Here is a 15,960-nt window from a genome sequence, read left to right as displayed (position 1 = left end):
GTAGCTAGTTATGTGGCCAGGGACTACTGCACATGCTGGTCATCTTTAACAGCACTACTTGCAGCAATAATCACTGCTGTCCCTTACAGAGTGTGCAACATATAGGCAGTGTGCTCGAAGAATAACAGGCTCATGGTAAACACAGTTCTGGACCAACTGCAGAATAGACCCAAGGGTCAGAGAGGACTGCCCTTTCAGCTAAACTAAGAATATTCCAGGACTGCCACTGCAATGAAGTTCAGCACTCTTTCTCCCAAAATTTAAATGAGAGAGAAACATCTTTTCATGCTCCGATACTTTGGGCTCAAGGGGTCTGCAGTATCTTCAAAACTATCCTCTCTCATGAGGATAAAGACATTAAGGTAAAGAAGCATCATCCTTGGTTCATGCTCATCTTGATTCTGTGATGAGCTTTTTTTGAACCAATCACTTTCAGGTTCTTATCACAATGGCAAAGGTCAGGAGTAATAAGCTCTGAGCTAAGAATTAAAATGTCTAAATAAATTATCAAGCTGAAATCAAGACACAGTCAATCCTTGCATCTTTGTTTTGCTTATGATCCAGGGCATTTTGGTAAAACCAACCAACTGTTTTGTTCAACTATGGTAGAACAAATTCTAATAGAACAAATTCAAACAAAAAATGAGCAAGACCATTTGATGTATTAACATCTTTTGAATAGGTGGGACTTGGAAACGTAAAAAATATACATGTTCAAAACATCAAGTGGCACATATTTTTGGAAATCAAGCCATATTCATTCCCATAATCTTCTGCCACATGTGCTTTTCTAATTAATTAAAGCTTATTGCCAATTCAACTAAAGCATGTAACAACTTTTTATCCTGTATTGACTGTTTCTGAGTCAAACTCCATAGTTGTCTCTTATGTCTACTTTCCGGAATGAATACAGGAAGGTCTTCCTAAAATAGTTCCATCCATCACCAAGGTTACAGAATACCATGCCCTAACATGCCCTTAAAAATGATCTTGTTTCCTCCATTTGTGGAAAGCCATCAACAGTCTAGACTATTGGATCAGCATCCTAATGGTCAGTTCATGCTCAAACAGCAAACAGAATGGTATATGAAACATGCAAATCTGATCATGCCACTCCCTTACTTAAACCTTCCAATGGCTTCCAGTGATCTTATCAGGGCTTAGGAGGTCCTGTTTGATCAGACTTTGCCAACCAACTACATCATTCATGATTCTCTAGCCACAAAACAGAAATTGGACAGCACCCTTCCTCTCCCAAGTCTTGGTTCATGTTGTTCCATAAATTCCCACCTAAGCCCCCACATACTTTCCATAGACTTCCTCCCCAGCAAACACCTCTTCATCTTTTCAGCTGAAGTCAAGTCTCTCCACTTTAGCCTCCTAGACATCTCCTTCAAGCACTTATCACAGCTATAATTAAATGACGTTGTATGTGATGTATTTGTTTATTATATGTTCGCTCAGTGCTACCTTAAGATCCTTGAAAGCAGGGATAACCTGTTCTTCATTCATCTCCACAGCTAGTTTTGTGCCTAGCATAGAGCAGTGTTCAGTGAACATTTGTGAATCAATAAATGTTATTCTTGTATTGTGATCCTCTAGAACAGAGGTTGGCAAATTTTTTCAGTTTGGGCCAGATGGTAAATATTTTAGGTTTCGTGAGTCACATTTGGAAAGGGCCAGATAATAAATATTTTAGGCTTTCTGGGCCACATGGTCTCTGCTGCAACTACTTAGTGCTGCCCCTGGAGCTTGAAAGCAGTCACAGAAAATGGATGTGCATGTATCCCAATAAAACCTTACTTATGAAAACTGGTGGCAGCTGGATTGGCCCAAGGGCTGCCATATGCTAACTCCTGTTCTTGAGCCTTCATTCTAACATGAAGATCTTCACTCCTTCACTAGTTTCTCCCTTGAAAAATAGTTTCATTTTACTTGAATTAAAATATAAAAAGAAAACACCAACCTCTTCCAGATGTTTGGTCTTCTGCAGAATCTGTTTGTTCAAGGAGATGACTTTTCGATGATGTAGTTGGGAGGTTCCTAATTTTTCTGGACTTTCTTCGGCTGACAGCTCAGACTGCTGTGGGAAACAGGGAGAGTAAGCCCAAAGGATTTCATTAGCCTACCTCAGTGTACATAAGACTGACCCATCCCTGCTCCACCTAGGCAGAGCACTACTCAGCAGCCTGTCACGACTAAGCCAGTACAGCCATGGGGTCCTATGCAAAACCCATGTCCAGATAAAAGATTCTGACACAATGACCAAGATCCTTACAAACAGAACCTACATTCCTGGCAGAGAGAACAGTGTGTGCAGAAGCAGACGAATATATAACTGTATACAGTTACATTGGTATCATATAGGCAATAGGCACCATCAAAGGGTTTTAAACAGAAGAATAACATGGTCATATCAATATTTTTGTAAGACCACTCTGGAGTGATCAAGAATGATGAAATAATTCACTTTCACTGAAGTATTATAAGTATATGATCAAAAAGTTTAACTGTCTGGAGCATTTATAATGAAAAGCAATGGCCTATTGACTTATTTCTCCCCATCTTTGGGTCCATTGCCTTTTAACCATTTCTTATTTCTTCTCTTTGGTGTTCACAGAGGATAGATTTGAGAAGGATGGAAGATGCTAACTGGCCAGTAGGAGATTCCTGAACCGAATGTGAAGAGGGGAGGGAGAAAAGGGTTGAGCAGGAAGCAGAGATCTGTCAGGACTCAAAGGGAGAGATTTCTGGGTGAATGCAGCAACAGCACTGAGAAACCATGCAAAAGAGGAGGTAGCTTGGTATGGACACTGAATACAAACATCAGCCTCAAGACAAATTAAAAGGTCAATCTTATTCTAACAGGAGTCCTTTCAACACTTCTTAGATGACCACAAAAAAGCTCAGATGAGCGCTATTAAACAAATGCCCATTTCCACATTTCCATTTTTTACTGGAAGTAAAAAATGTTTCAGACTAAGCACTGCCCAAATGCAACACAACTATTTGGGTATTCAATTTTCCCTGCCTGTTTTAAAAGTGATCATAAGCTTGAAAGTTTGGAAGATTTGCCCAAGGGGAAAAGAGATGGGAAAGTAGGGAAGAGGAGAAATTGGATGGAATAGTCACCATTTATTTTGGTTAAGGATCTCCCTGAATAATTCAGCAGCACTACTAACAAATGATGAGTTTTTGCGACTTAATGGTTCCGGAGGTGGGGAACAACCAGCAGGATACGGCTGCATAAAACAGTAAGGAACATCGCTTTTCATCTCCTGGACTGATGGGCCATAAAGGAACTAGAAAAACTAAGCATTTGGTATTGAACATATCTAGCCTTGAAACCTGGGACTTTAGAAAATGTCAACTAACGCACTCCAGCTTATCTGAATCTCTTGGAATTGGAGTTAATTTTTAGAAATACAATTAATTTGGTCATATTAAGATATCCACACCTGTAGCTTAGGGAGGGAGAACTATTTCTGAAAATGATTTAAGTATAAAAAAGGAGGCATTGGAAGGACCACTCCCTCTCAATTTCCAAATCACCTGTCAGAAACAGAATTATAATGAACTAATTATATCTCCTTACTTTTACGATGTCACCCTGAATTACGCTACTAATTTGGCCATTTTGGCCTGCTATATATTTAATAGCTTTTCCTTACAGTTCATCTTCAGATTTGGGTTTTAACATCCAACTCATTCCTGGACACTGATTTCCAGCATGTCTCTGGCCCATCCTCAGAGCATTTAACTTAGCTGGTAGAATTACATAAGCCTTCTAGCTCATGATTTATTGACATCTGAAATAGAATTCCCCATTCATTAGAACTATCCCCAGGTTATGTCCCTGATATCAGGACTATCTTGAATATCCTGACCTCCTCCAACTTGCCAGTGTGGCTCTGGACCAGGCTTAGTTGTGGGCAGGCAGGCTCCAGGGGATCAGTGTCTCGCTAACCCTCCAGACTTCCTCCAGTTTGTCCCGGCAAGCACATTCTCCTTCAGTGCTGTTCTGCACCTTTGACCTGGCTTGGATGGCGTCTCCAGTTTTCAGCAGGCTTTCCTGCTGATGAATTGCCTTTACGGCCAAGGTCCCAAGATAATGAAAAGTGCATTTGCCACCCAGCTTCTTCACCTACCTGACATACATACAACTTTGTTTTAAAATCAAGACCTCTGACTTCACTTCCAAGAATGCTTCTTGCAGGAAGATCAGTATCTATCTTGATATCTGGAAATAAGGTTTCCAGGCTGGTTGGCTATCTTTCTTTTTTTCTCTCTCTTTACAATCTTTCTATCTAGATTTAATTTTTAGCCACATGGTCCCTCAAGACCCTCACAAGGGCCTTAAAGGTCAAAATCTTTTTCACGATAATACTGTCATTTTTTTCATTCTCATTCTCTCATGATTATACAGTGTTTTCCAGATGTCATATGTCATGTGATATCATTGCTTTGATGTTAATATATAAAGCATTTACCATTGTTCTTTGTAAAATTAATTAATATGTAAGCTATTGAGACCTCAGTAGTTTTAAAGAGTTCTTAAAGGGTCCTGAAACTAAAAATTTTGAGAACCACTACTTTAAAGTGCCTGGCTCACTTGGGAATCATATATTGGTGCCAACCACAGCCTTATTAGCAAGGAGCTCCAGTCAGTGGAGTGGCCCACCTATCCCTTATATAACACTGAGAGAAGAAAGTTCTGATTCCACTCTTTTACTAGACAAGCAATTCAGAGAACCATACACACAGAGAGAAAATACTTACAGTGCACAGAAAGAACCTTGAAGTCACTATACAAACTTACTGTATCTGTTATGATATATGCTCTGAGTAGACATGGGTTTTCAAAATCCTTTCTCTTATTTATAGGTAGCAATTCTCATTGCTAAGTGCAGTCCCTTAAATTTGAATCTGCAAAGCAGTAATGTACATTAATATCAGAACATTAAGTGCCATTTCCATATCTGACATTTCTCTAGCCCAATTAAAATAATATGCACATAAACATGCCTATAATAAGTTCATATGGATTTGTAGTTTCCTTTGTTTGCCTCTGAGTCTAGAGATGGTGCTATGCAAAGTGCTTTGTTTAAAAGGAAGTTATTTTTGTGCCGATATAATCGTTTATTCTAGAGCTGAACTGAAGAATCTTAACTAGTCAATGGAAAGCTGATAGCTCTATTTTTCAAACAGATTTTTTGTTAAGCAACCTGGAGATGAATAAAGGCAGAAACAGGTCTTTAGAGCATCTGGCAATCTGGTCACTAAGAGCCACAGTGAGAAGGAAATTAAAGATGACAAAGTTGGATCTGGAAGGACGAGACAAAGTTGGACAGATGGAGAACAGGAGAGGAAACTTTATAGTAAATTCTTGACATAAAAATAATTTAAATCCTTGGGGCATCTTAACTGATTTCTACCTAAAAAGTGCAGTATCTCTCAAGGAATGCCAATCATCTACAAATATTCCATTTGTGTTTACACTGGAGGGAGGGCTAAAGAACCAATCTAATTTTGTTCAACAATTGCAGATTAAGAACGTGCTTTCAAAACCACAGTGTGGATTAAGACGACTTCTAGTGCAGATTCAATGTTTCCTAATAATTGACAGATATTCACAACTTCCACTGTTAGGGGAACCAGATTTAAATGTCATTCAATAATATTAGTCTGGTTCAAAATAGTAAATTCCCAAGAGAAACAAAAAATGATTACTTTAGCTAAAACTATATACTTTTATAATGAAAGAGACCCCAAAGGTTATCCACATATCAACCTTCTTCCTAAAATAGGAATCTCTCCTATATTACCTCCCCCCTTCCACTAAACTATGGTCTCAAAGCTGTCAGTAAGAAAGATCCCTATCTCATGATATAGTTCTCTGTCCTGAACAGATGGACTTCAGTTTCTGGCACCTTGATGAACCCTTCTTTGAAAGCAAATTAACAGGTAATCTGTTAATTAATTAATTGTGTGCATGAAGGAGGCAGGGTTAGGGGAGAGGAAGAGGGAGAGAGAATCTCAAGTAGACACGCCACTGAGTGCAGAGCATGACATGGGGCTCAATCTCACAACCCTGAAATCATGACCTGAGCTGACACTCTGAAATCAAGAGTCAGACACTTAATCAACTGAGTCACCCAGGCATCCCAAAATACTTATTTTTTAAAAAGCAGACACCATTTTCTTCTTCTTCCTTTTTTTTTTTTTTTTTGCTGTTACTGTGTTAGTGCATCAGTCCCTCAGGTTTTAAGAAATTCTGGATATTTTAGAAACCCCACATATTTTGCATTATTCTCTCCAGATGTATAGTGTTCCTCTTAATTTCTAAATTCAGATTCCAGTTTTAAATCTATCTCACCTTCCTTTGCTTACTTCAGTTAGCCCTTACTCAGATCCTATTATGTGTGAGGCACAATGGTAGGCAGTGAGGACATAGAAAAAGACACAGACCTTACCTCTGGACCTCTACAGACTAGTCAGGTAAAACTGACTCATTCACAAATAAAGGTGTTATCCTCCAAATTCTCTCCAAGCCTAAATTGTGCCACAGAGAGAGTTTTGAAAACTCTTCTTATTCCTTCTTCTATCTTCCTTCCCTTTTTCCTCCCTTCAACAAATGTTGATGAAAAGTCTATTATGTTAGACACTGGGGATGTACAATGACCCCAGTCCTCACTGAGAGCAGACATCCTAGTCCTGGGAGACCGGTTCAGGCAAATGAAATAGAGCATGGTCCACAGTGCTCAGAAGGAGACTACCAGGAGTCGAGCCACATGACATCACAGAAGAGCCCTTCTTATTCTTAGGAAGAAAAGTCACCCTTCCTGGCCACTGGGTGAGTCCCTGCACAATCTTGTAGTCACTTGTCAGCCTCCAGTGAGCATTTATTATGCATTAGGCAACAAAGATATAGAGATGAAAGATGAAATCTTGGCCCTCCAGACATTTACAGATTTAGGGTATGATTTGTCTAATACTTGTGACCTTGTGTGAAGAAATGCATTCCAGAAAGGAGTATAAAAATTCACTCCTGGAAAAAAACCAAAACCCTTTTTCCTATCTGTGGTCATAGCAGGTTCCCAAGAGGGCAACTCCTCCTTTGTCCTGAATTTTTTTCCTAGCTCCACATGCTAATGTGGTAAGAATGCTTTTCTGCGGTGAGCCGCTGATGGGATTAGAAACACTCATATCTACATGGATTAGCAATCATGCTGGTTCTACTTCAGGCCTGATTCTTCTAACAAAGTAGTCAGTGTTTCCCAGTTGCTAAGGTTCCCATGATCTGCTAATCTCAGCAAGGTCCCTGGAATGTGGTATTTTCTCAGCCTGTTTATTATCAGGAGAAGTTCAATTATTAACTTCATATACACCAACCACTTTGCTTTGGGCACATACTGACACTTCAAATAACAACACAAACCAAGTAGCAACTGCCATCCATTTGAGATCAGACAGATTTTATTATTCTGTAATTTGTTTTTATGGGTCGACTGACCCCCAACTAGGAGCTCTTGGAGGCAGCCTCCACATCTTCCTCCTGGCTCTGCCCTGCTCCCCACATCTGATACTGCCTAGGACACAGTGTGAGCTCAACAGGTATTTGTTGCAAGAGGAAATCTCTCCATCTAGAAGCTCAACTCTATCAGTTCTCTGGCAGAAAAGAAGTCAGGCTGAAGACTTAAATATCTCCAAAATGATACCATTTTTTAAAGGTCTTATTTATTCATGAGACCAGGGAGAGAGGCAGAGACACAAGCAGAGGGAGAAGCAGGCTCCATGCAGGAGCCCAACATGGAACTTGATCCCAGGTCTCCAGGATCACATCCCAGGCTGAAGGCGACGCTAAACTGCTGAGCCATCCAGGCGTCCTTGATACCAATTTTCTTTATAAATGTTTGAAAAAGCTAACTGGAATAGCCCTAATTGGAAATATAAAACTAGGATAGAGAAATAACAACACAAAGACTATTACCACAAGAGGGTGTATGACACATTAACAACTGACTCTATTGGGTCAATCTCATCCAATCTAGTTAGACAAATTCCCTGAGTAGGAGCTGGCCATTGTGTGTGCCTAGCATCCTTTGATTTATAACAGCTCCTGTGGGGGACCACTATCACTTATTCTTTCTTATTCCAGATGGGATGCCAATCAAGAGGCTGGCCACCGCCTGGCCAGAACAATTGGCCCACAGAGGAATATGTGACCAAGCCATGCCAAACAGAGAGATCATCCTTAGGACTTTACACACAGAAGGGGAGAGGGAGCGAGAAGACTGATAGGCCAGGTGACAACAGAGAGATACAGAGTGGAGCAAGCGCAGAGAGATGACCGACACAAGGCTGTTTAAGTCCCTGGGACTCTTACATTCATGGACCTCCTAGTATGGCAGCTGATAAACACTCCTTTTTGCTTATCCCATTCTGAGCAGCTTCTATCATTTGCAAACAAAAGGCTCCTACATGGCATACTGTCCAGGTGAGCAAGTGGCAGAACTTAAGAGGTAGCTTTCTTTGCTGGTTGCATCATAGTGGATATAAATTATCATGGTAGAGAGGGACAAAATCTACTCTCATCAAATGTGGTTGTTGTTTCTCTATGTGCATTCTCTAGAGACTTTCTTTCCTTTGTGTTTTTGTATGGCATCCCTGACCATATACCCTGGCCATTACTTTTTTTGGCTACAACCAGCTCTAATTACCTGAGCTCCTCCACTCCCCCAACTGCCTCCCACATGGCCCCCCACCCCACCGTGCTACAAAAAGATACAATTTCAAGACAATTCAAGACAATTTCTGTCAATTGTCAATTCAAGACAATTTCTGTACTTCCGATTAACTGCCAGAGAATGGTCCTCAGAATCAAAAGTTCAGAAGCAATGGTACCAGAATTTCTTAATTGCTGGAATGGAAAATTTCCAAAAGCTATTAAGAAAAAAAAAAATTCCTTCCACAAATAAGTCCTTTGATGGCTGAAATTCATCAAGAAGTTGAAAGTCTAAGGAGTTATAGGAGATTATTTTCCAGTGATATGAAAAACCACACATGCACACACCTCAAACAGAAACTTCCCTAGCTTCCATAGATATGATTGTGTGTGAGTGCCTGGGTCACAGTATTTTCATTTTACTTATTTCTGTAGCTAGTTCCCAACATGACCTGGTTTCTTCTCTCTACCTAGCCCACGGTAGGCAGCTGTATGGTAAAAGAATCTAAAAGGGCTTTGTCACTGCAAGCCTGGAAGGCAGACACTAAGGATGGCATAGGAGGCCTTCCCTGCTTTGCCCTACAGACACTCTACCTTGCCAAGGAGATAGGTTTCAAAGTCAGACAATCTAGGTATGTAAACCTAGAACTTCTTAGCTACGTGATTCTGGACAAGTTATTGAACCACTCTGATCTTTAGTATCTTCATCTGCAAATGGATATAATATCACATGCTTACGTATTGAGCACCAACACTGCCAGGTCCTTGGCAAGCCCCTGAGGTTACAAAGAGAAGTAAAATGTGGTCCATGTACATGTAAACAAGTAGGTTCAACTGTACATGAGTAAGTATAATGATGGAGGCAGAGGATTATAGTAAGGAGGGGGCACACGGCTCTGAGAATTAATGAAATAATGGCATACAAGGAACCTAGTACAGAGAAGATAGATTCTTTGGATTCCCTAAGACAGAGCTGTGCCTCTAAATTTACAAAATGTTCTAAGATTCTGTCTCAGGGAGATGTTGACCAAGGAATGATTTAGCTGGCTGTCAAGTAATAGTGGCTGAAATGGTACACGGTTGATTAGTATGTGGGTGGCATTAAGGGAGAGTCCCTTCTTGCCCTTCTAGGGACCTGGCATCTTCCCTGGCTCAGCTTCCTTCCCTTTCTTCTGGCTCAAGCTAGTGGGGGATAGTAGAGCAGAAGTGGGTTTTCGACAGTCAGGCTTTTTAAGTGTTCTGCAAATCACAGTCATAGACTCTCCTTCCCTATGCAAATGAATACACTAAGATGCAATGAGCATATTAGACATCAACACCAAAAAGCACAGTGGTGTCTCATCTAGCACATTCTGGGAAGGGCGTTACCCTTCAGGGAAAAAAAGGGAGATGGCGCTCCTTGGCTGAGAGCCTACATGAACTCATGAATTATATATCTGGGAGCTTCTTCACATTCTTCTTCCCTGCTGCTTTACAGGAACTATATTCAATTGAGTTACATATCTCAGAGACTTGCTTTGAAACATATGGATTATTTATCATGTTATGCTGTTATAAGAACTTGTGAACTTTACAAATCAAAGAGAAGCCTGCACATGTGTTTTACCACATTTTTATATCCCAATGCTTGTCAACTTTCCAACTTGTACCAGGCAGGCTGTTCAATTCACTCCCCGGTCACAAAATCATTTTCATTCTTTCATCCTTCCAAAACTATCTTGTCCCTCTTCTTCACTAGGCAAAAATCCATCCTGTTCAAAGGCTAATTTGGGTTTCTTTCAAGTTTCTCTGATGGCTTCCCTTTTGGGCATCCCTCAATCCCATCTGCACTTCTAAGGAGTTCATTTATAAAAACCTGAAGGTAAGGGTATGGATTTTGGATAAACTACCAGTGCCTGGGATTAGCCCAATTTATGGCAGTAAGATTAAAGTGAAAAACACATACATCATGGTGGACAACCCTACGAAAACACCAACTTCTCTGCCTCCTGGGGTTCAGGCCTTTGTGTCCTCCCCCCTCCCTGAATGGGGGTAGGACCTGTGACTTGCTTCTAACCAAGAGAATACAGCAAAGTTATGGGATATATGTGAGTACAGGTACATGGCTACGTTACATAAAACTGTGATGTCTAGCCTACGAGGAGGTGCTAGATGCACTTTGATGAAACAAGTGACAAAGTTGGGGAAGGCTACAAGTCAGCAAGGAATGAGGGCAACTTCCAGCTGGCAGCCAGCAAGAGCTGAGTACTTCAGCCAACAGGAGATGAATGCTACCAACAAACACATGGGCTTAGAAGTGGATCCTGCCCAGTTGAGCCTCAGAGAAGACAGCAGCCCTGGGTAGCACCTTCACTGTAATCTTGTGAGAGTCCTAAACAAAGAACCCTGCTAAGCTGTGCTCAACTGCTGACCCACAGAGACTGTGAGATAATAAATGTGTGCTGTTTTAAGCTACGACCTTTGTAGTAATACTGCTATGAAGCAATAGATAACTAAATATACAAACAAAGAGAAAAAAGTAAAGCAGTCTCTGGCATTGAGAGCCAACCTGGCATTCTCAGCAAGGCCCTAATATTGCTGGGAGCTTCCCTGCACATACTGGGTTCTGATGTTAAAAAAAGATAATTCCAAAGAATGTCAACATCACACAAGGTCTTGAAGATGAAGGCAAAAACATGACCCCTCTGTAATCATGTCTGAACACAGATAAAACCTAATCATTCTTCAAATTACCAAAATGACCAAACATCCCCCTATACAGGCTAATATGAGTATACAGCTTTAAACTTGATTCATTACCCCATCTTTTATCATTTTTCCTCCTATCTTATAAAATTTATTTAGACACTCATTTATAATAGAATTGCCCTTCCTTAAAACATTCTGTTCACAGAACAAAGCCCTACTTTCTTGGTCCTTCCCTCAAATCACCTAAAACAAGCCCAAATTCTGTAGTAAGTCTTTTTTTAATACCTCCTTACTAAGATGCTGTATGGCTCCTCACTGGTGAGTAGCCTCCCCCACTAGCACCAGCAATAAACCCAAATGTTCAACTATAGTGTTTTCCATGTGGTCTCTGGTGGTAGGTCACTGGCAAAACAAGAATAAACAATAAAGCAAACAACAACTACAACAAAGTCAAATATAACTTCATCACAGAATTTGCACAAAATTAGGAGTAAAACCAAGAAAATAAGAAAGAGTCCATATACAGTTTAAATTAGATAAAAACCACAAAAATACAATAAGCTATCTCCATGTGAGTATAAAGAAATTATTAATAAATGGTATTAGGGTAGTGGATAGGAGGAGGAAAGTTAGCATGGATCCCATTTTAGATTAAATAAAATGAATTCTACATAAATTAAAGAATTATACATAATCAGGAAAAGATGAGCTGAAATATAATGGATTATTTTTTTTGGATCCATGGAAAAATGATAACCCTGTCATCTGCAAACAATAACAAAAAGATCCACTGATTTAGGTACAAATTCCTTGTTTATAATGAAAAGCAAAACAAAAATAAAAGAATGGCCAAGAAATACTTCGTGAAGAAATATATAAATCTAGAATATAGACTATATTCAAATTTTCAAGAAAAATACCACATATCCAAAAGAAATGAGTACAAGGAATAACAGATAATTTATACAATAGAAAATAGAGCAAACAAAAATATGGAACCATGGTCCATCCTCTCGGGTGCCATTTTATAGCTACTAAAATAGCAAGTTAGAAAATGAACATTGGAAATGTAGAGCCATGGTGAAGTCCTTTCATCACAGACAGTGTTTTATGTTGTTACAACTTATTTGTAAAGCAACAAAGAGTCATAATCCAACATCCAACTCCTAGTAAACCTTTTAGCAGAAACTATCTGCTCAGAGTTTACAAGAGCATTATCCACAATGGCAAACACAACTTAAAAGTCTAACAATAGAAAAATGTTTGATGAATTGGGCTGTATTAACACATGGATTATCTAGTATTCAAATAACTGCAAAGGCTAGAAGCATGGAAAATGTTCAGAATTTGATGAGACAAAAATGAAAAAAAATGCAGACTATAAAAAAGTAAATGAAAGCGACCATTAGCTGAATAGCTATCATGTGCCAGGCACTGTTGGAGGCATTTAGTCATATTTCACCCCAATGTTTTAAGCAAAGTAATGTTATCACCACTTTATAGAGGGACATACGAGGACAAAGAGGGATTAAACAAGTTGGTCAAGGTCATATAGCTGGAAAGTAGAGGAGACAGATATGAATCAAGAGATAACTTCACACACTGTCTTTTTAACTATATCGCCCTTCCTCTTTCAGACATACTTGATGGCTGCAACTAGGAACAACCATGGATATGTGGGACTAACCCTGGAAGGTAATATGCAAATGAGATGATTGTAACATGGGAATAGGATTAAAGGCAATTTAATTTTAAAAATCATCACGTTTAATGCTTTAAGATCTACATATATGATGCAAATAGCACAATCAAGCAGTAAATTCTGGACCTCTAATTCTCCATGAGAAGTTTAATTATATATGTCCTTGGAAAGAGATCCATCCAAAACTACTTCTAATGTCATTCTTTTCTGGCAGAATGGGATGTAGGTAGAGAGCACAGCTGCTGGTACTGGGTATAGATCACTGTACGTAGGTAAGGAGAGGAAAGTTCAGGGGATAAGAGACCCAGAAGGAAACATGGACATGCAAAGCTAACTGGGGAGAGAGGTAAAGTTGAGGAATCCCAGGCAAGGAGGGGCATACTACCAACAAAGGAGAGTCGGCCTGCTTGTTTTCCCCTTAAAATAATCTGAGCTCCTATCTGCCCACGGGGGCAAGTATGAAGACAAAATCAGGGCCCACATGGTGAGTGCACCTTCTAGTTGTCTTTAAAAAACAAACTGGATTTAGCAATGTTATAGGGAAACGTAAGGGCAAAAATATAGACACACTCTTGCCATCCATGTGTGTGCAGACCTCACAAGAAACTTTCTTGTTGGGGCACTGAATGAATCATTCTCCTCATCTACATTTTCAAGGCTTTTAAGCTGATTTGTAACTTCAAGAATTACCTAAGTTCTTTTTCTGATCAAATCTCAGAGGACACTTTGACCACTGTCACCTTGCCTGGGTGGCAAACTGAAACAGAGGACACTTTTTTTTTTTTTTTTTTTTGACACTTTGGATTTTATGCAAGTTGGACTAGAAAACTTGTACTCAGAAGCACTGACTGGTGGGGGGGTGGTAGGAGAACATGAGAATCGCAGTCCTAGACATTCTAAGCCATTTTACTCACTGTGTTACTCAAAAGACCCCTCACTCTGTGGGAGGTGACCATCTGCTGTGTTTACAGTAGGTCATAACTCTCAGTTTCAGGAGATATCCCTTCCCCAAGTACATCATCTGTGCAAAATCACTTCAGAAGAATATTGCACGGAGGGTCGGAGCAGAACTAATTTGTCGTCAAGGCTTCAGAGACAGGGAAAGCAAAGCTAGATGCTTCAACAGACATCAACATTTTAGGGGATGGACTGAGTATGGCCAGGAAAGGAAGGATGTGAAACAATGCCCTGTAAATCTGATTTTACTGATACTACATCTCAGCTGGACCAGAATCAGTTATGTGCAAAATGATTAATCACTGTCTCCCTGAAACAGTCAAGGTCCTGCTGCCCATTCTTAGAATAGAAAAAAATCTAACACTGAAATATGACTTTTAGGCTTTAGTTCATTCTATACCCTTTTAATAAAGTGGGACAAAAATTTTTGCCTTGGGCTTGGCTGAGTTATGGGGTTTGTCTCCTAAGTGCAAAGCTTATTCCTCGACCCAATCACTGAAGTGAGCCCGAGTTATAAGAAGCCTGGTAAAGAAGGAAAAATGCCTGTGCTATACCTCAGACATCGATTTATCAGATGCGATAATCGCTCTGAGAGACAGGTTTTCTCTTTATATGTATAGAAAAATAGGCACTGCAGAAGAAAATTAACCAAGCTAATGGGCAAATGCTGACGGCTTTGCATGACATGCACGGTTTCTGTGACAAACGTCATTGGTGAATTACAACTTAACTCCTTCAATGCTTCGAGAGGGTGTAGGGACACAGAACAAATCCTTAGGGCATGACCTGAGACAAAAGCTCCTGCTGGGCCCCCATGTACCTTCTCTGCATACTCGGACACAATCTGCTTGATCTCGGCAGAGCAGAGTCCCACGATCTGGCCCACGGAGCTGGCGGTGAGGCGGCTCTGCAATCACAGGGAGAGGGGGTTCTTAAGGCCATGCCTTGTCTTTCACAGAACTGGAAAATCTGAATGCTCGAAGTAGTAATGCAAAAACAACAGTCTTGGGAGGGAAAGACTCTAGATTTTGTTTAGGGTATTCATCGGCAAGGAAAGTGGAAAACAAGCCTTGGGACAAATGTTAAGCCATCTCTCTACCTCCTGAGTCATTCGGATCATTGTGCCAGATTCTTCCTGGTCCCTGGATACCCCTGGGAAGTCATTCTTTACTCCAAATACCCCATCTCAGGGTCTCTTCCTGAGGGTCACTACAGAGGCTGCAGGGAACCTAAGGGCTGAGGACTCAGGAAAAAGAAGTACAAATGGGAGAGGAGTGGGAATCTTAGAACTTTGCAAATACCTCTTTACTGCCAGCAGCCTTTCCTGCCCTAAAAAGGAGGGATCCTTTCAAAGCCCTTGGTTAATAAACCTCTTGGACAGGCCTTGACTCTGGAAAGACCAATGATAAATGCAGTATTCTACTTCCTACCTAGATAGCGTGGGAGGGAAACAGAAGGCAAGGGCTCGTCTGGCAAGGGTGGTTATAGGAGAGGCAGGGCTGGCAAGGCTCCTCTACAGAGGCCCTTGTGATGCTGTCCCAGCAGGGACATCCCTCTCTCATATATGGACAGCAACACTACGCATTAGTAAAACAGTGTCCTAAGAGAAAAACCCCAAGGAAACAGGAAATACTGAGTGCTAAAAAGAGAGGGCTCTGAAGAAGGTGGTCCTTCTGGGGGTTGGCCCCCACTGAGCAGCTCAGGGAGGTTCCACATCCCCACCTCCACACATACACACCCCAACACAGTCCCCCTTACCTCTTCATTCACCATGGCGGTCATCTTGGTCATCAGTGACTGAATACGCTGCTGGAAGAGGAACGGGGAGAGGTGACAGTGAGTGGACCCCAGTTCTAAGGCTTCCGTGATGTCTCTACATAAGACCTTT

General features: G+C 40.6%; 1 protein-coding gene across 7 annotated transcripts in view; it reads right to left on the bottom strand.

Annotated features, from left to right (window-relative positions):
• Positions 1–15,960, bottom strand: part of CCDC93 (CCC complex scaffolding subunit CCDC93) — a 95,175-nt gene that overhangs the window by 37,098 nt on the left and 42,117 nt on the right. For 2 of the 7 annotated variants that reach the window (XM_072757574.1, XM_072757577.1), the window contains 3 exons: positions 15,831–15,881; positions 14,893–14,979; positions 1,967–2,083 (listed from right to left, as the gene is read on the bottom strand). In XM_072757574.1, coding sequence (XP_072613675.1) covers positions 1,967–2,083; positions 14,893–14,979; positions 15,831–15,881 — 255 coding nt within the window. The remainder of the gene's footprint in view (positions 1–1,966; positions 2,084–14,892; positions 14,980–15,830; positions 15,882–15,960) is intronic. The other 5 variants (XM_072757575.1, XM_072757578.1, XM_072757576.1 and 2 more) reach the window with 3 other exon arrangements.

The sequence above is a fragment of the Vulpes vulpes genome, chromosome 5, assembly GCF_048418805.1.
Source record: "Vulpes vulpes isolate BD-2025 chromosome 5, VulVul3, whole genome shotgun sequence".
In the NCBI taxonomy this organism is placed as follows: Eukaryota; Metazoa; Chordata; class Mammalia; order Carnivora; family Canidae; genus Vulpes; species Vulpes vulpes.
Note: the sequence above shows the minus strand (reverse complement) of the source record. Positions and strands in the feature narration are given on the sequence as shown.